Source organism: Varanus komodoensis, unplaced genomic scaffold, assembly GCF_004798865.1.
Source record: "Varanus komodoensis strain SLA01 unplaced genomic scaffold, ASM479886v1 scaffold9, whole genome shotgun sequence".
In the NCBI taxonomy this organism is placed as follows: Eukaryota; Metazoa; Chordata; class Lepidosauria; order Squamata; family Varanidae; genus Varanus; species Varanus komodoensis.
This window is the reverse complement of record NW_025336598.1, coordinates 27,776,959-27,797,204: the sequence shown is the minus strand read 5'-3', so window position 1 is coordinate 27,797,204 and position 20,246 is coordinate 27,776,959. Positions and strand designations below refer to the sequence as shown.

Here is a 20,246-nt window from a genome sequence, read left to right as displayed (position 1 = left end):
TGTATAGTTCTACTGTGTAATCTTCCCACCTCTTCTTAATTTCTTCTGCCGTTAGGTCCCTGCCATTTTGTCCTTTATCATGCCCATCTTTGCATGAAACGTTCCCTTCATATCTCTAATTTTCTTGAAGAGATCTCTAGTCTTCCCTATTCTATTGTTCTCTTCTATTTCTTTACACTGTTCATTTAAGAAGGCATTCTATTTGTAAAGCTTCCTCAGACAGCCATTTTGCTTTCTTGCATTTCTTTTTCTTTGGGATAGGTTTAGTTGCTACTTCTTGTACAATATTGCAAACCTCCCTCCATAGTCCTTCAGGCACTCTGTCTATCAAAGCTAATTCCTTAAATCTATTTGTCACCTCTACTGTATATTCATCAGGTATATGATTTAGGTCAAACCTGAGTGGCCTAGTGCTTTTCCCTACTTTCTTCAATTTAAGCCTAAATTTTGCAAACAGAAGCTCGTGATCTGAGCCACAGTCAGCTCCTGGTCTAGTTTTTACTGACTGTATAGAGCTTCTCCATCTTTGGCTGCAGAGCACATGCTCAATCTGATTTCTGTGTTGATCATCTGGTGATGTCCATGTGTAGAGTCATATCTTGGGATGTTGGAAAAGTCCACTGCTCTAGACCAGTGGTGGCGAACCTATGGCACGCATGCCACAAGGGGCACACAGAGCCCTCTCTGTTGGCTCATGAGCCAAGTCGACCCAGCATCGCCCCAGCAGCCGAGGATTGGATAACAGTGCACACAGGGGCCATGTGCATGCTCAGAAAGGAGTAGTGGTGCCAGGCGATGATGTCACAAGCCGCGACTCAATAGTCAAAACTCTTTCTGCACGGCCGGTCAGTGCACTGCCAAGGATATATATATATATTTGCGTGGAATAGCTGTGAGTTGTTTTTTCTAACCTAAAACCTCAGTTTTCAGGTTTTATTTCAGTGGTTGCACTTTGTGATGAATGAGTGGGTTTTGGGTTGCAGTTTGGGCACTCGGTCTCTCAAAGGTTCACTATCACTGGGTTAGGGTTAGAAAAATTAGGTGTCCTGGCATGATGGTGATGGTTGGAATGTGTTTAGAATGGGCAGAAATGATGAGCAGTGCAGCAAAACTACTCAAGGAAGGCTTCTTCAAAATCTCCCTCTTTCAATGGAACTTTAGCCCTACATTAGGGTCAGGGGTGTGCACCAGGGTAGGGTTAGGGTTGGAAAAACGAGGTGTCCTGGCACGATTTTGATGGTTGGAATGTGTTTAGAATGGGCAGAAATCATGTGCAGTGCAGAAAAAGCTACTCAAGGAAGGCTTTTTCAAAATTGCCCTTTTTTCAATGGAACTTTTGCCCTACATTAGGGTCAGGGATGTGTACCAGGGTAGGGTTAGGGTTAGAAAATGAGGTGTCCTGGCATGATATTGATGGTTGGAATGTGTTAAAATGGGCAGACATGATGAACAGAGCAGAAAAAATTACTCACGAAAGGCTTTTTCAAGATCACCCCTTTCAATGGTATTCTACCCCCATATTAAATCTAGGGGAGTCCACCAGGGTAGGGTTAGGCCAGTAGTGGCAAACCCATGGCATGCGTGCCACAGCGGGCACGCAGAACCCTCTCTGTCAGCTTGCGAGCCAAGTCGCCCCAGCGTTGCCCCAGCTGCCGAGCATCAGATAACAGCACACACAGGGGCCAATGCTACTGCTTGGAAAGGAGCAACAGTGCCAGGCCATGACGTCTCGAGCCATGACTCCTTAGCCACAACTCCGCTGAGCTTTCGCATGGCCTGCCAGTGCATTGCCAATTTGCTTGGACTGGGCACGAGGTGCTTTTTCTAAACTAAAACCTCAGTTTTCAGGTTTTATTGCAGTGTTGGCAATTTGTGACAAATAAGTGAGTTTCGGGTTGCAGTTTGGGCACTCGGTCTCTCAAAGGTTCTCCATCACTACTCTAGACTATTCCCCGGCCACACCCCTCACCACATTACTATTTTCTCCATCCAGCTCTGTTCCCATAATTACAAAATGGATAGAGGGAACCTTGTATAAGTTGGGAAAAGCAGAATGCCTGCTTATAAGTGGCTGGTTTTTTCCCTTTATTGGTGAACAAAAATAGCTTCACTTCTAAGTCCACTCAAGTTTGGTTCTGATCACTTTTCTCTTTCCTTCTGCCTAGCCCCCAGTGTTGGTACATGAACCCCAACAATTTTCAAACATCATATGGACCTTTACTGGAAAAAGGGTTCCACATTTTGTAGTATGATACGGACAACAGTGCTATCTTGCCACCATATAAAACCTCCAGCCAAAGAATATTGTGCACCATGTGAATATGCCATTTTAGTCCATTTAAGAACTGGTACCCAGAACCTGAGAACACTGACTCCGCTTTTTTTTCTCTGAGAAATTATGCTGGGGTATGAGAAAGAGGTTGCAGATGTGCCAACTATGAGTGATACCCATCAGATCTCAGTATCCATCAAGCAACAAAAGCCGCCGCCCCCCACCCCTTTCGTTTAACCACCTTTTAAATCAGTGGCGCTGTCTTCCAAATAAGCATGCATTAGATTGTTCGGCTGAAATAGGATTTAGCTGGACAAAAGGCAGAAAGTCGTATCACCATTTGCTAGGAAAACTGCCTCTTACGGGCTCGGCACACAATACAGATGCAAATTTTCTAGCAGCTCCATGTACTCAAAAACAGCAAGGGTTCGGTTTATGCAATCAGTGACTGTTCGCAGTTCGCAATTTACAGTGCTAGAGTCAGGCCGGCGAGCAGCGGTGCCCTGCCCGCCGACCCCGCTCGCCCCACCCGGGACTGACGCGGCCGCGGACAGCCGGTAAAGGAAGGGCCCTCACATGCCGCACTGCATGCTGGGAATGGTGGTCATGCTGATTTTTTAAACGTAAGGGCCTGGATCTGTTTCTCTCTTTCTTCTTCTTTTTTTGCCCCGTGTTGCTTTGTTTGGTTTGGTTTTCACCGAAAATAGGACCTAAACACCGACTTCATCCCGTCGCCTGGCGAAACTAGAAATCCATTGACAGCCCGCGACTGCCCTCAGACTCCGCGGCCCATTCTCACCGTGCGCATGCGTCTATTTCCATGCTCCAATCGCTGGGCGCACAGGCCGGGCAGGGCGCACGGATCGCTTCCGCGCACGCGCATTCCGTCAGATGATGCTGCACCGTCCCCTGAGGGACTCGTCCGCAGCCTGTATCTGCTTGGCAGCGCTCGCCGTCTCCTGCCCCTCCTCCCGCTTTTGTGAAGGCGCCTCTCCGGACACAGCGCCTGGGCTGCGGCGACCCCAGCTTGAGCGGCGGAGAGCTCCCGTGGCAGGTCAGCACCGCCGGCGGCCGCGAGCCCCTGCCCCCTCCGCTTGCTCAGCCGGGCCCGGCCGCTAAGCGGGGCGGCGCTGCTTAGCGGCCGGGCCCGCGGCGGCTTCCGCGCTGCTCGCGTGGCCTGTGTGCGGGGGGCGGGCACGTCGGGGGAGGGGGTGCTGGTCAGCGCCGTCCGTTCCCGCCGAGGGCAGGAGGAGGGCGAGGGAGCTGGTGCGTGGGCACCGCCCGGGAGCCGAGCTCCCTTGGCGCGGGCGCGGCCTCTTCCTGCTCTTCTCAGAGTGGCGGAGCTGCGGGCCCTTGGGCGGCTTTTGCACCCTCTTGATGCCCCTCTAGCTTCCCAAGGGACAACCGTGATTAGTCAATTGCAGCAAAAGCAACAAGCCTTCCTGCACAGTGAAGACTGCGGAACTTGTTAGAGGGACGCCTTGGCTTGCGCATAGGCAGCCTCCGCTGACGTTAAAGTCTCACTCAGTGAAGACCGGACAGATGAAACAGACATGGTCACATGCCACAGTCCCACTTTGCCCCCTGATCGACCGCAATAATGTCATTAGACATCCAAATGGCGCAGTCTATCACGCCTTTCTGTGGCAGTATATTTTGGACAACCTTAAGACAAAGGCTGGGCTGGACCAAAACTGTTAGGAAGCCTCTTTGCAAGCATTCTGATCTCCCTGGGCACAAATCCACAGACATTAAGGTAGCTGTTTTAAAGAAAATTATTTGAGAGGCTAAAAAGTGTTTGAAATAACTGAACAGCAACTTCTGCCTAAGTTTGGTCATTTGGAACAGAGACTGGTTTTATGCAAGGTAAAATGTTCCCATAATTTATAGTTATCTTCTTATTTCAGATTACTTAATACAACATATATATTATGGATACAATTCTAAATAACAGCAGCAAGATTTTTCTTTATAATTGACTATCACAGCTATCCAGTGCTGTATCTGATGAAGAAGGTTTTACCTACTTGTAAAGTTTAAGTGGAAAATCTAGTTGTACTTCATGTTAAAAGTTTGTATGTACTCTCTCTCTAAACTTACTATGACATAACCTTTTGTGAACTAGATTCCACTTAGTCTGATGCATGATGTTGCATCCGATGAAGTGGACTGTACTTCACAAGGTTTCTGCCTCTCTAACACTTTGATCCCCTTGCAAAGATTACCAAGCTTACCCATCGCTATTAGTAGGTTTGGGTGGGTGTGGCTAACTTGGCGTGGGATTGGCTTGCAAAACTGCAGTCCTGGGCAGACTGGATGTGAGAACTCTTGCATTCTTGAATAGTAGAAGGATTTGCTTCTAAATAAACATATATAGGACGGGTTGCATTGATCCAGGTATATTGTAGCTTTTTGTGACAAGATTGGGAAACCTAAAACAGTTACGTGTTTTAGTGTAGTTGTCACTGTCTGCAATAAAACAAAACAAAGAGGGCTCAGCTTAACTAAGGTTAGGTTCAAAATTGCTTAAAGTAGTGTATCTTAGAGTGCATTTCTCACTCCCTTTATTAATGTTGCACACATATATAGGCAACATTAATAGAGGCTCAGCCTGGTGCCAAGCCTATATTCTTTTCAGCACCAGGTTAAAACCTTTTTAATTAAGTGTTATTTTAAAAATTAGTATTTTAATGGTTTTAACAGTCGCTTTGGATTTGATTTATTTTTATTGGTTATATATTGTGTTATTGTATTGCCATATTGATTGTTTTTATTGGATTCTGATTTTAATGTTGTAAGCCATCCTGAGATGTTATACATGAAAGACAGCATATAAATGTTATTAATAAATAAATAAAAAGTTAGGACTAGGAGCTTCCAAAGCACCAGGTGTAATTCTGTGCAGGCTTGAACTCTGCACTTCTTATTTTAGAAGTTAAGTTTGAAAAACAGTTGTTTATGGGATAGTGTGTTTATTGTTTATCATATATCAGTTTCAAATTTCTGAATGTAGGTTTGTAGAATAGCAATTTACTGACACTTGCCCATTCTTTGCATTCCTTCTAATTCAGTGTAATCTTTTAAGAATCTTTCAGTGTCATCTTGATAAATTCAATGGAATATGGTTTAACTACTTAATTTTAAGTAGTTAATTTTAATTTTTAACTAATTTTAATTTTTACTTAATTTTGCTTAATTTTAATTCTAATTTTTGGATATACACATGTGCGTGCACACACACACACGCAACTAGATCTGATGAGGTGAATTTGTAGCTTGTAACTTTGTGCAATAAGTAAGCTGAACTATACCTTTGAATTTGTCCTCTCGTATATTTAGATGTTTGCTATGATAGAATTTTTCTTGGAGATAGGTTTGCATTTCTCTACTGTAAGAATACTATTTTAGTAGAGGCATATGTTGCAGTTTAACACTCTCCATTTTACTTTAGCAGAGAATCCACAGACTTGAACAGCATGACTGGTACCCAACAGAAAAGCAGAAATTTGGTACCTGATACTCTGGGGGAAATGCATAATGTTAAGGTCCATTCTAGTCTTTCATAGAATTGTACAATTATCTATGCCAAGAAGTTATATTTTGTGATATATTTACATAAGGACCTTTCACTTGTGTTTAGATAAGTTTGCATATAATCAGTGTCTTTTTGCAGGATTCTAATCATGTCTGATAAAAGTGAGCTGAAGGCAGAATTGGAACGTAAAAAACAACGTCTTGCTCAAATCAGAGAGGAAAAGAAGAGAAAAGAGGAAGAGCGAAAGAAAAAGGAAGTAAGAACTTTTTAAATTCAATTGCTAGAAGATTATTTCCTTATTTGAATAGTTAATATAGACAAATAGTGATAGGTTTAAAAAACAATTAGATATCTTTTATTTAAAAGAAGATACATTGCTCCATGTAATCTTAAAGAATTAATTTGATGTAAAGTCTATGGGGAAAAGGTAGAAAACCTTTCATTTCCCTGCCTGCCTGCCTGCCTTCCTTCCTTCCTTCTCTCTCCAAGCCATCATATTTCTGGACTGCATGCATTTAGTGACTGCACACAATGCAATGGTGTGTCAGGGATCTGGAGAATCCTGGTGTCTCATTAGTGAGCATTGTGCTTATTCCTGACTGCTCCCACTTGGCTCGCCCTGCAAGCGGGAGCAGCTGAACAAATTGTTCATGCTCTGCCTAGAGTTGTATTGTGACATCTGAATCAGGAACACAAGCTTGTATTTTTCCCAGGCAAGCCAGAGCCAAAAGCCAATAGCAAACCTTGGCTTAAGACTGTGACCTGGTTTCCATAACTGCAGGTTGAGTTCCATAACTACCCTCATTAAGATGTGGCTTCACATGTTGTCCAAAACCAGCAAGGTTGGTAAAAAAGTACCCAGAACCCATGGACTGTTGCAGAGTTATTGTAATCTACCCCAGCAAGCTACCCTTGCTGTGTTTGGACAACATGAGAAGCTTTATGGTTAACAACTCATAGTGGGTTGTGATAATCTTGCAATCCAAGTCAATAAATCAGTTTGCACATCAAGGTAAGCTGCCATGGCTTCATTGATGTTTTCCTGGTAAATAACCTATTCACATACTGCTCACGGGTGCAGTAATGAAGGCTCAGCTGGATGTCCTCTAGATGAGGGAGTGACACTCTTTCACTGCTCAATTAAGACCCCTCCACACTTCCTGTACAAGCGATCCCCCAATGTGGCTCCTCTTTTTTCAAAGTAATTTTAGAGAGACATAGCTAAAAAGGCTTGCCCTAGGCCTGTTAAGTGTTGTGGTGTGGATGTGCCAGCATATATGCATTCTCGGATACCAACATAGCCCAAAGAAAATAGTGCTCAATTGTTGTATATATTCCCTATACTTTTTCTATACCAGTGTTGTTGGCTGTGTGTAGCAGGATGCTCTCCTTGCTGAAAGAAAATAGTAACATTAGGAATTTGAAGAAAAACATGACAAACAACTCCCATAAATGTTATACCCATTGGGCACAACAAATCAGATAAAATTCAAAATATAAGTTTTTACTGTACTTTAAAACCATTGTAGTCATGTTTTTTTGTTTGGCTTAGCAAAGCCTTATAAGAAAAATTGTACTTGAGATTTTTGTTTGACTAGTGGAATGAAAGTGTGGCGTAAATTGTGGGCACGTTTGGCTAGACTCAGGGAGGTCTAGTTCCAGATTCCTTGCTCAGCAATGCTGTTTATTGGCTACCCCTGAGCCAATCACTTCTGTTCTTGCAGTAACCCTGAAAGATAGGTTAAGAAGGGGAGACTGAACATATGCCACTGTAAAGAATATGTGGAGGAAAGCTGGGATATAAATGTAGTACATAAAATAAATATGCACTGCTCCTTTATCTGTGTTCTGACCCTTATTCAGCTGCTTTAGTGAGTTTTAATATATTGGGACCAAAATTGGAATTTTTTTTGTACACACTTGTAAACATCCCTTACGTGCACAATTGGTGGGGATGATATGCAAGCTTTTCAGAAACAAGAGGTATGAATCTTGGTCTCAACTTCAGCAAAGCGTTTAAGATATTGTGATAATAAGCTTTGATGAACCACGTCTTTTGTAAATAATTTCAGTGTACAAATACTGTACAATTAGCAGGTATCTTTTAATATAGTGAACTATCTGTGATTACAGAAAAAATAATTGTTTGCTTTCTGATGGGTCATTTGAACTAGTAGGCTTTGATGTTGTTTGGGTAAATACAAAATTCTATGGATTTCTAGTATTTTATGAATACCTTGCAGGAGAAAGTTCATAATGAAATCCTAAAATTATTGATTAACATGTATTTCATTGATGGAAAGCTAAGGCAGAAGGAGTGAGCACTTTGTATGGTCCTTCCAAAATTCAGAAATCACTGGTAGGGATATTTGAGAAATTGTCTCAAATTATTTGTCTCCTGCTGATTTTAGGATTGCCAGTGTTGGCATGCTGAAAAGAGTTCAGAGGTAGGCAGAATGTAAAGCTGTTGAGTTGGAGTAGTTGGAGTTAATGAACCAATTTGATGCTCTGTGTACTTGGTTTAAATGGGTAGCCATTTCGCTGTGTAGAACTATCATTCCTCCCATACCACTGTAGCTCCTGTAATTCATGTGCAGAGAGCAGTATTTGTCATGGGATAGGTGTACTTAGATCCTTTTTCCCAATGGGATTCTACATTTATTTGTGAGTCTGGCTTTATTTGAGAGTTCGGAGAGCCTTGCTGGATCAGACCAAAGGCCTACCTAATCCAGCATCCTGTTTCCTACAGTGGCCAGTCAGATATTTATGAGAAGCCTGAAGGAGGATGTGAAGGCAAGATACTTTTCTTGCTGTTGTTTCTCAACAGCTGGTGATTATGCTAATTTTGGACATAGTAAATTGTCATTATGAATTGTTGCCATTGGTCGCATTCTTCATGAATGTGTCTTTTTATTTTTTTAGGCCATTGAAATTGGTAGCCATCACTGCATCTTCTATGGGTTAAATCCATAATTTAATTCTGCACTGTGAAGAAGCTCTTCATTTTGTCTGTCCTGAATCTCCATTCTTCTCCATTGGTTAACCATGGGTTCTAGTTTTATATGAAAGGAAGGCAAACTTACCTCTTTCTGCTCTCTTCACAACCTGCATAGTTTTATTGATTTGTAACACATTCCCCCCTTAAAAATAAGAAATCCACATGTTACAGCAATTTCTTACAGGGAAATGTTCCAGACTCTGGATCATTTTGATTGACCTTTCATGTCCCTTTTCTAACAATAGAGTATCATTTTTTTATATATTCAGGGTGTTTCATAAAGTACGCAGTTTTTAAAAATGCAATAAATCCACCAAAATCGAAGCAAAATTCAGAATTTTTATTTAATTTCATTCAATGTATACTTCGATTTAATAATGAAAAATGATATCAAGCGTATGTCCACCTCCACTTTCTCTGCAGGCAGTCATCCGATCATTGAAATTAATGATAATTCTTTCGCAGACGTCCCCATTGATTTTGCCAATTACCCATATGGTTTTGACCAGGCGATTTTCTGGTTGCATCTGACCCAGATTCTTCGAATTTCTGTACTAACCTCAAAACTGTTGTTGCGGTAGGGGCATTGTCACATCCAAAGATCACGTGAAGTTTACGGACAGTCTCTGCGTAGCACTCCCCATTTTTGTAATGAGTTTTCACAATAAGAATGTGTTGCTTGATACTGAACCGCTCCATGGCTACTAAATGGAGAAACGACAAATGGTCTTCTAGTTGGAGTAATAATAGATAACGAAAATGATAGGAACAGTGCTGACAATCTTCCAATAAAAAAATACCACACAATTCAAAAACTGCGTACTTTATAAAACACCCTTTATATAAATATCCATTTATATACCACCTCCTATGGAAGTCTCAAGTAGCCAGGACCATACACAATATTCTAAGTGTGGTGAAACCATAGCTTGGTTTGTAGAAATGTATTTTGATACTGGCAATTTTCATTTGTATTCCTTTCCTAATAATTCCGAGAAGGTGACATTTTCACAGTTGCAGCATGCTGCATCCATGTTTCATTGAGCTATCCCCTGTGACCTCATGATCTCTTTGCTACTCAGTTCTTGTTAGCTCTGACACCAGCATTATGTGGTTAGGATTTCCTACTGAAGTGTCCATCATTTTACATTGAACTAGATTTGGCATTTTATTATCCATTCATCCAGTTCGAAAGGAACCATCAGTGTACATGGAACAGGCATAAAATTAATTTGTCTGTGATTTTCTAGATCCTCCCCAGATCCCTTTAAATAAAATTGGTGCTGCATTGGCTATTTTCCAGTCCTCTGGTACAGAGGCTGATCTGAACAAGAAGGGACACGTTTTTGTTAGAACTCAGCAATTTCAGTTTGAATTTCTAAGAAATCTTGGATGGAAACCATCTGCCCCTGATGATTTGTTAATTTTTAATCTGTCAAGAAGGCCAGAGTTATATCTGATGTCACTATTTGCCTCTTTTCTCCAGATCCTTTCCTCAAAGAAAGAATGCCTACCTTTCCTCCTCCATATAGGAGACAAATGCAAAGAATTCATCCAGCTTTTCTATAATCTCACTTTCACTTACATAACTCTCTTACCCAGTGATCCAACTGCCCTTCTAGCTGGTTTCCTGTTTTAATATATTTAAAGATTCATTTTTTATTTTTTGTCTTCACTTATAGGGAGTAAAATATAGGGGTAAAATCAGCTCTTAACAGTTTTATAGAAGCTATTAGTCATGTTTGCCTAGGGAGGTTCTTCTCTTTATCTATGTACAAACTTGTGCTTTTTTTCTTTTTCCTAGTTCATCAGCATACTGCCAGTTCATTTTTCATTATGTATTAATTAGGATGGTGAATTCTTATTCTTAAATGCATTCATTTATAATTCATGTACAGTAAAGAACTAAGTGGAAAATTTTGAGCAGATGTTGTTGCACAAAATCACTGGTGCAAATTGGGTTCCCATTCTTAGTACCACTGCCAGAATTTAAGCAAGTAGATCTAGGGGGAGTTAGTAAAAGCTGCATTTTGCTTTTTGGCTGATTAAACTTTAAATAAATTAAAGTTTATTCCTGTAGAAGAGGGGTGGACAACCTGTGGCCTTCCACAGTTTTGACTTAACAGTTCTCATCATCTCGCACCATTGGCTTTCCAGGCTAGGGCTGCTGGGGGTTGTGTATATGAAAACATTTGGATTGCCACAAATCACCTGCCTGTATTGTAGAAACAGCTACCCAAATTCTATTGTAGAAACATCTACCCAAATTTGAGTCACACCCTTCAAACCTCTTGCCCTATATGGAGACAAAGAAATGACCAGAATAGGCACAAATAATTCTGCCTGCTCTTCTTTCTCCCACCTGACTAGCCCTTTGCAAGGCTATTGTGCTAAGCAGCCCACAAGATAAGACTCTTAGTGAAATAGATATGGATTTCTTATCTTTATCACCATTTCTATGAAATGAAGTAGTCTGTTTTTCTTTAGAGGCTCAATCCTATACATCCTAAGGCAGTACAAAGATCTCCAACTTCCAACATGGCTGGCTGGGGCATGCTGGAACATGAATGCCTTTTTTCTGTCTTGACATGCATAGGAATATATCTTAAATAAGGCAAATTGTGTGCATGAAAATGTTCAGTATCATTAATTTTGTCATTTAAAAAAATATCTAGACTGATCAGAAGAAAGAAGCTCTTCCTGTGCAAGATGAGTCTGACCTTGAAAAGAAGAGACGAGAGGCTGAAGCCTTGCTTCAAAGCATGGGTTTAACACCAGAAGCACCTATGGGTAAGAATTGTGAAGAAAATAGATTGTGCAAATGTCCCTCCTACCAATTGTGGCACTAATATTAGCATGAAAGTTGAGTTGTTCACTCATGCATGTATCTGTTGTATGTTCATGACTGCCACAACTTACCTTGTGAAGCCTCTCAGCACTCCCTGCTATGTCAGATCTTGAGTATACCATACACAGATATAATGGAGCTCTTACTATTACCCCATAGGCATCATTAACTCAGAGTTTTAGGACTATACCTTTATAAAACTAAATGACTCAAGTATCTAGGATATTAAAGTAATATGAAAGCAGACAAATGCACATTCATTCAGTGAATAATCACAAGAGAATAGCAAGACCCATTGCTATTCATTATTAACTGCTTAGATTCAGAATAGTGCCTTCCATTCACAAAAGAGGGAGTGTCCTGCAGGTGGAGTTCTGCTTGTGGAAACTGTAGATTAAAGCCAACATCTTTGCTATTCCTTGAATATTTCTTATGGTATTGAAAAACACTTTAAACTAGCAAGTGCAAATAAGTGTATTTTCATCAATTGACTATATTTGCAGCTGAAACTCCAAGCTTACAAATACCATAATACTTTTAAGGACAGTTATTTCCCACACATATCTAGCAACTTCCTTTTAAATGAACAGTGATTAAAATTTTAATAGTTTCTTGCAAGGTATCTGTAAACCTAGAAAGAGAGTGAAAATGTTGCCACAAGGTGGCATTGCAACATTGCAAGAAACTTCCTGAGAGTCTACATATGCAGCTACTTTTTCCTCTTCTTTTAAAATGAACCAGTTTCTTAACTAGTAAAAGCCATGCATTTTTAGTGCAATAGTAGAAATGTTGAAACTCGTTTACCATTGTTTACCATTATGACTACTTGAAAATATCCATGGGATTGTTAAGGAGAATATATTGAAATGTAAAAACATAGATAGAATTCAGTAGCCAGACTTTTAACCAAAAATAAAACTGCATTACTTTTTTAGTATAAGAGCTGTGGAGCTACTGATAATAGATGAAATCACTGATTGGAGAAAAATACCTGGAGTAAATTGACTGCAGTTTCAGCTCCAATGTAATTAGATTGTGGGCAGTTCTGCTTTTCATTTCCCACTGAGTTCTCGGGTTAGGATAATTGAGGAAAGTTTTCAAAAAGGTTAACATTCTGGCCCCTATAGAAAGAACCATTGTAAGTAGGTAGGTTCTTCTGTCTGCTTTCAGGGAGATTTCCCCATCCCCCAAATGGCAGTTGTTTGTACTTTGTAGGAGAACGCTCCTGAAATTCCTGCGTTCCGGGACCGGTTTCAAGTGGTTCAGTAGGAATGGCCTCATCCTCTGCAGGAGCAGCTGAGGATATCATGTTTAGCACAGCATAGCTAGCAGCACCATTTCGTGCATCTTTACTCAGATATAAGTCCTATATTGTTCAGTGAGTCTTATTTGCAAGTAGTTATGCATGGGATTGCAGCCTCTGGACAGTGTCCAACATTGCCTATATACCAGCAGGAGGCTAGCACTGCCTAAAGCAACCAGAAACGAGCCAAAATGCTGCTTTTGGAATAGAGCATGCCCACAGATTTAGCTGAAGGGAACACTGCTGGCACATCCCTTTCTAAAAACAAGCATTTTGACTCATTCTGGGGACGGCTGTAGGTGGTAGTAACTTCCTGTTGTCCTGGGGTGCATCCTGCAGGCACTAGTACTCAGTGGAGGTACAGTTGCAGCACTGCATGTTGCTCTAAATGTCAGAAACAAAGTTCTTTAAAACGTTTTCGGTGGGTGATTCAGTGTGGCTATCTGATCTAGTGTTCCATGTACACACATGAGCTCCATGAGCACATGAGACGTCTGTGCATGCAAAAGTCCTTATCCTCCTTAATGTGAGCTACATTCATTCATCATAATATTATGATTACAACATTTCCGTACTGCCTGTAGCCAAAGTTCTCTGGATGGCTCACGATATTTGAGTCACCCATCCAGATTTGACCCAGGCCCAACCTTGCTTGGCTTCCATGATTAGAACAAGATATATTCCTGTGCATATGGGTATGTAGTGTGTACATGGAGCTCCCATGCTCTTTGGGAACAGAGTTAGTTTCACAGAAAAACATTTACTATGATGTGTATTAGTGAGAAGAATTCTCAGTTTTACAAAGAATTTCATAGTATAGAACTATTTTTTTACCATTTGATTTAACAAAACCCAATTAGTTCTTAGAAAAACTTAACACTGATTTTATTAAACATATGCTAACCCAGCTAAAGCAAGATTAGTTCTGCTTAACAGTCCCATTCTGTTGTTTTTGAAGATTATACTACTTTATATCACATTGGGTGATCACATTTTTAATAGTTCCTATGCTTAAAGGAGAATTGCTGAAAGGAGTGGGATGAACACCAAGGAACTTTCTGCATTGCTGGGGGTGGGGGAGGAATTGAAATATAATATTCCTGAAGTGTGAAGTAATATAGTAGTTCATCTGCTGCATTGAGATTCTACCTGTGTTCACCCTGGTCTATGTCCCACTGAATTGAAAGGGATTTACTTCCTGTTAAGTGCTTCACAGTGTAAAGCTTATTTAATCTGACAAGAAGACTGCTGCAGTATGTGAAGACTAATTCTTCCTGTTGTTAACCAACCAACAGATGGCAGTAGTAATCAGTTAAAATTGTAACAAAGAACTTTGTACAGCATAAATAAAATGTCTTTTTTAAAATCATCAAATAATTAGTATCCAATACTTTATTATTTCAGATTATTTGGTAACATTGAATAACAATACATTGAAAATCCACTTTCAGCTTTCCCAGTTCTTTTAGGGCTGTGGTAGAATAAATGTTTGTGTAAATATACTTTCCAATAGCTTAAACTTATATCTTAATATACTGAAAATACTGAACAGTGGTTCTTGACAAGGCATGCCATTTTTCAAACCTTCATATTAATGACAAAGAGAATTCATTCTCTTTCTGGAAATATTACTTATATTTAGAAGTTATATTTCCAATTAGAACAGTTCCTTTGTATAGGTCAGAACATCTGTTCATGAATTCAGTTGCATCTTGTTCCTACTACTTTAACCATGGTTTAGATCCAGAGTGTCCTTTATTTAAATGGATGAGCATTTCATTCACAGAAGGGACTGGGATGCAGCCAAGGCTCCTGCTAGAGGCAGGGAGAGCCTATTTTATTTAATTCCCACTTCCTCAGTACCAACTTCCATGCTATAGGGCTCCCCAATCTTCCAAAGCAGCTTTTCAGTAGGCTATAGAGTGAAGGAAGAAACCCCTTTTCCCTCTGTCTTCAGTGAAAGCATCCCAGGAGTGGAGTTCTATATATAGGAACTCTGATGAAGAAAAACTATTTACTGTAGGAATGTTTTGCAATGAGAAATGCAGTTTTCCATAAAACGAATTGGTACATTGATACTGTATCACTGTGCTGCTTTAATTGGTGGAAGTGTAGTTGAGCAGAGGAAGAAAAAGTGTTTTAGGCTGAGTGCTGCCACTTTTCATTTTTCATTCTAGTGAAACAAATTACCCTTTAAAGAAATTTGTAGGGTTTTGTTTTTTTTAATAAATGTTCCACCTCATAAATTGTGGCTTAGCTGAACAGAATCAACAATCTATTTTTATTAAGAAGTTATTTTTATAAATCTATTGGGGCTTACTACTTGCCTCCTCCACCCCAACAATCATTGGAGTTAAAAGCTATTGCAAAATCACATTCATTATATATGAAAAATTACTTCCCGCATCCTCCTATTACAGCAGGAGCTTCCTGTGAGTGGACTTCCACTCATGGGAAGTCTGGCTGTAGCTCACTGTATATTTTAATGACTTTTTTAATTTCTGGGGAGATAGTTTGTTAGCATAGTACTAAGAAATTGTAGTAGATTCTTCTTTATTTCCCAGCATTTTGTATAACTTATACTTTTATTTATATAACCCCCAAATGCATTAAATGCCAAACGTGCATGAATCTCCAGCATGATATGTTAACATTGTCTTTTCCCCTTTTTTTCTATTGTTCATTTTCATCCATTTTCTTTGTTTATTTTTGTTTACCATCACTTTTCTAATGCTTCCATGTTAAATTAATTTGGAAACATCCTAAGCTGTGCAACCTCTACGACTAGTAACAGCGGATACCTGTCTGTTTCACTATTTAGTCCCCCCTCCTATGTCACCATCCTCAAAATCTGTGAGCACACCAAGTGAGGCTGGGAGCCAGGATTCCGGTGATGGCGCTGCTGGTTCTAGGTATGCTTTCCGAAATACTTCCGTATTGAATATGTTGTGGTCTTGATAATATACAGTATTAAGACAGCTGTTGCATAACCAAAAAAGTATTGCCTCTTGCACGTTATGCCACAATCTTTTAGGATGTTATAGAAGGCAAGGAGCCTTCCAGCTTCTCCCCCCGCCCCACCCCCAAGTGCTCTGCTCAGTATCCAAAACAGGAGTCCGGTACACATTTTGTTTGCCTGCCTAGCTTTGCTTTTCTCCAGTCCATGGCTTCAGGCAAGAATTTACTTTGAATGTTACTAAACTCCCTGCCTGAAACCCTGAATTGTAGAGGGAGGAGTGTATAGGGGAATTGGAAGCATTCAGGTGTCCAGTTCCATTTAATGATTAGTGTGCATAAACCAAAGAGGATGCAGTACAGTTTGTAACCTACTGTAGTTTGATGATTCACATAGCTTACCTGCTGAAGTTTGTCTAATGTTGCATTTTCGATTGAAGCTAATTTGAACAATATGTTAATTTAGATTTCTGTCTTCACTTCTAGAGGGAAAATAAGTAATGTATACTGCCATCAAATCTGCATATTTTATACATATTATATTATGTCTTAAAATACCCTTGTACTTGGTTTTATATCAAGCAGATGTTGTTGTGCTTTGGTGATTGGCAGATCTATCAATTGCACCACCAGGGGTGGGGGGAAGGGACAGGAGCTTTAGTGGTTTACTCAATCAGCTTTAACTCTGGCTATATCAATTTGTCCTTCAGAATTGGTCTTATTCAAAACTTGCTGTAATTTTTGTGTATAGTTGGTGAATCCTTATCTCTTTATTGTCTCTTGTTTTAAACTGTTCCTATATTCTCACTCATATCTCTGAGCAATGAAAATGTAAAGACTTGGGGAAAAGAAGCAGAGCACGGGGAATTCTAAAACTTTCTGAAAATCCCTGGGCAGAAGGGGAGGAAGGCCTTTTTGTTTGTTTTTAAAATCTGGTTCTTCCTTCCCTCCCATTTTTTCCAGGGATTCTCCCCCAGACTTTCATACCTCTACTAATGTTCACGTGTTTTACTTCAGGACTGCTAAATCTCAATTGTTGTACATGGTCTTATGTATTTGACCCTATTTATTTATTTTATTGTATTTCTATATCACCCAACAGCTGAATTGCAAGCTCAATTGCAAGCTAATGTCATGTTCCCCAATGATGTGAGGTTAAGTAGCCTGTATTTGGGTGGTGAATTATCCACTGGAGAGTCCTGTCACTTCCTAAAAATTTGTATTGTTGGTACATACAGTTCATAAGATTGACTTTCTTGGCTAAGCTGTGTACATGGGATGTACAGACCTTGTTTACATAAAATGACAACCCCTGGGTTCTGGTGTGCTAGTGGGAAAAAGCAGGTGTGCCCAACACTATTGCTTTTACTCAGTCGCGTATTGGCTCATTTGTAGATTGAGTGTGATGTCTCAAGGTGGACCAGTGCATTGCTTAGAGGCTAATCAACTCAGCAATTAACCCATGGTTGATTGTTAGGTTAATTGTGTCATTAGCTCCCAAACAACCTTTCAGTCCAGGTTGTCACACTTAACATGTCATGCTCAGCAACATATGAAAGAGTAGGTTCTTGAGCAGGAGCAGAAGTGGCAGCACACCTGCTCTCTCCAACTCATCCACAGTTGGACATGGTTTGTCATTACATGTGAACAGGCTGTGAGTATTAAGCTGAAATAAGATGGTCTTCACTAGATATTTTTCTCCTTATCATTCAGCAGTAAGACAAAGGTTTATGTCAGTACCTAGGACTTATGCAATCATAGGCAATCCTAATTTAACATGGGTATTTGGCTGGATACAGTCATGCACATATCATAAGAAGAAAATTAGCCCTGGTATGGTAATTGACTTGTGACTGTTTTAGAAAAGAAAAATTATTGTATATCTGACTAAATTCCATGAAACAGCATTGAGTTTTGCATTTCACAATAAAATAAGAAAAAGTGTAGTGCTATAAGGTAGGAGATATATAGTGCATGCTTACAGTGACTGTCTCAGTCCTGAAACTCATATAAACCCAGCAATGGAGGAGCCAGAAAAGTGGTACCGGATGGAACAGTTGCTTTACTAAGTTAGCTTTCATGATCAACATTAGTCTAAATGGATGCCAGGACATTTAAATAGCAGATTCAAGAAAGTCATAAAGGGCAAAAAAGTTTCCTTGTAAAAGTAGATGTTTTGTTAAGCAAGCAAAAACAGAAAAGTACACATTTTTCAAAACATTCATGTCAATATGGCAAGCAAACAAGGAATTTGAGGAACATAATGCTAAAGGCATAAAAATGACTAAGACACATTTGTTGATAGATATCAGGTCCAGGAAACCTGCTGGTAAGATGATGGCACCTTTAGATAAGAAAGTACTAGTGAAGGAAAGAAAAAGTTAACAGATAAAATTGTTTACAGTAGTTTAAGTATGAATCTGAGAAACTACGTTGGATAACAATGAAGCATTAGATAAACGACAAATCAATGAGTCTTTATAGTGCAATTGTTTCTTCACTATTTTTTGTTTTTGCTTTTTTTTTTGAGGATGTGAAATTACTAGTGTAATAGTTAGGATATTACTAACAAAAATGTGCAGCTTTTCCGTAAAACTAGACTTCTTAACGAGTCTGAAGGGATGTGACTGATTTGGGAAACTATGCCTGACAGACAGTACTAGCTGTGATAGTGATTTCTACCAATTTACCTGGTACAGAAGTTAGGTGTACGCTCTTTATTAAGTATAAAATCCTATAGGCTGGGTTTGCATGCTTGCGGAAGGATTAGATGCCACAACAGTTGTTTTTCCACTACATGCATTCTTGTTACATGCCAGTTCATTGCCAAAATTACCCCCACTAGGCACAGGTCGCCAGGTTGTACAAACCCAACAAAATGTGGGTGGGGCTTCCAAACCACTGTGCAACTCATTCATTCATTTCATACATTTATATGCCACCCCATAGCCCATAAGGCTCTCTGGGCAGTTTGCAGTAGAACAAAAAATACATATTCTATAAAAATACAATAATAGAGTAGAGCAATACAATCAGGTAATACAATATTTAACTGTAAGCAATACAAAATCAAAACAAGCCTTAATGCAATAATATAATAATGCAATATATAATACAATGAATAATATCAATAGTAAGATATAGCTATAATCTGCCCAAACTCATGGCTTGTTCTATGGTCCTGGGGTGGTTTAGAAGTCACTGCTGCCAACCATCTTTGCTAGTTTTGGGCAACAAAACAGCCTGTGCTTGGTACAGATAATTATGGAAATGAGGTGACCCAGAACTGGCATGGGTTGTGAGGAGAGAGAAAGAATCCACTGTGGCTTCTTTTCATTTCTTGATTGTGCAAACATTACATACATTCAATTAATGGTGTACGTCTGTTCTGTGTTAAATAAATTGGTAGAAACCAGTAGTGTTGTTAAAGCTAGTTTTGTCTGGCAGATCATAAGCCAATTAGGTGTTTTGTACCAAATGTGAAGATGATGATCTGTGGTCCCAGGGAGTCTTTGAGCATAGCTCTATCATGGAGAGATCTAATAGAACAGTCTGCCCTCAAGCTTGTAGATCATGTAGAATCCTAAGCTGCCCATGAATAGTTTTCAGCTGATGTATCAAGTTTTTCTATTACTTGACTTTAGAATTCTGAACTCACCTTGGAAGTTGACATGATTGCTCCTTGCAGGCTTCAAGCAATAGACTCGCCATGGTGTCTGTGGTGTCATTCTCAAGCCAGTGTGAAGAGTGGCCTGTCTTCAGAGCTGCAGGGCTGAAAGGGATCATTGAAGCACTTATGCATCTAAATTTAGAGCGGGAGCGAGGGATTGTGTTGTAGCAGCAAAGGCCAGTTTGGGGAGCATTGCTTCTCAAAGGCATTTGGGACAGCAGATAGCCAGCAGTGCTCCACTGCCAATTAGCCTTTCCTTTGGAGCAGGATGCCTGGGAAATGGAGTGTTGCGCATTACAACACAAAGGAGCTCTGTGTACCTTTTGAGAAGTGGCATCCAAGGGTACACACCTCTCCCACATCAATCCAGCCTTTCCTTCAGGAAAGACTGAATAGAAGGCAGCTTTGCAGGTTGAGTAAACCTGCACTGGCAGTAACAGTTGTCAGGTTGTCCAGGAAAATTGGCAAAAAAGGGTGTAACGCTGGTTCCTAACTGCCTCTTCCAGTGAATAGATCGAGGTTGGCTTAATTGTTTACAGTGGAGTTAATGGAAACGAAACATTTATGGTAATGGCTAGAATGCCGTTTGGGTAGAATGCCGTTTGTGTAATGCATGACCCTCCAGATATTTTGGCCTACAGCTCACATCAGCTCTTGTCAGCATA

The 20,246-nt window shown here is 40.1% G+C and overlaps 1 protein-coding gene across 3 annotated transcripts in view; it reads left to right on the top strand.

Moving 5' to 3' along the window:
- The first annotated feature begins 3,167 nt into the window (after window positions 1-3,167).
- Window positions 3,168-20,246, top strand: part of DYNC1I2 (dynein cytoplasmic 1 intermediate chain 2) — a 39,761-nt gene continuing 22,682 nt past the window's right edge. Inside the window, exons 1-4 of one of the 3 annotated variants that reach the window (XM_044418388.1) lie at window positions 3,168-3,326; window positions 5,946-6,063; window positions 11,481-11,595; window positions 15,778-15,868. In XM_044418388.1, the coding sequence (XP_044274323.1) occupies window positions 5,956-6,063; window positions 11,481-11,595; window positions 15,778-15,868 (314 nt within the window). In that variant the 5' untranslated portion in view covers window positions 3,168-3,326; window positions 5,946-5,955. Of the gene's footprint in view, window positions 3,327-3,770; window positions 4,139-5,945; window positions 6,064-11,480; window positions 11,596-15,777; window positions 15,869-20,246 lie in introns of those variants that run through there. The other 2 variants (XM_044418390.1, XM_044418389.1) reach the window with 2 other exon arrangements.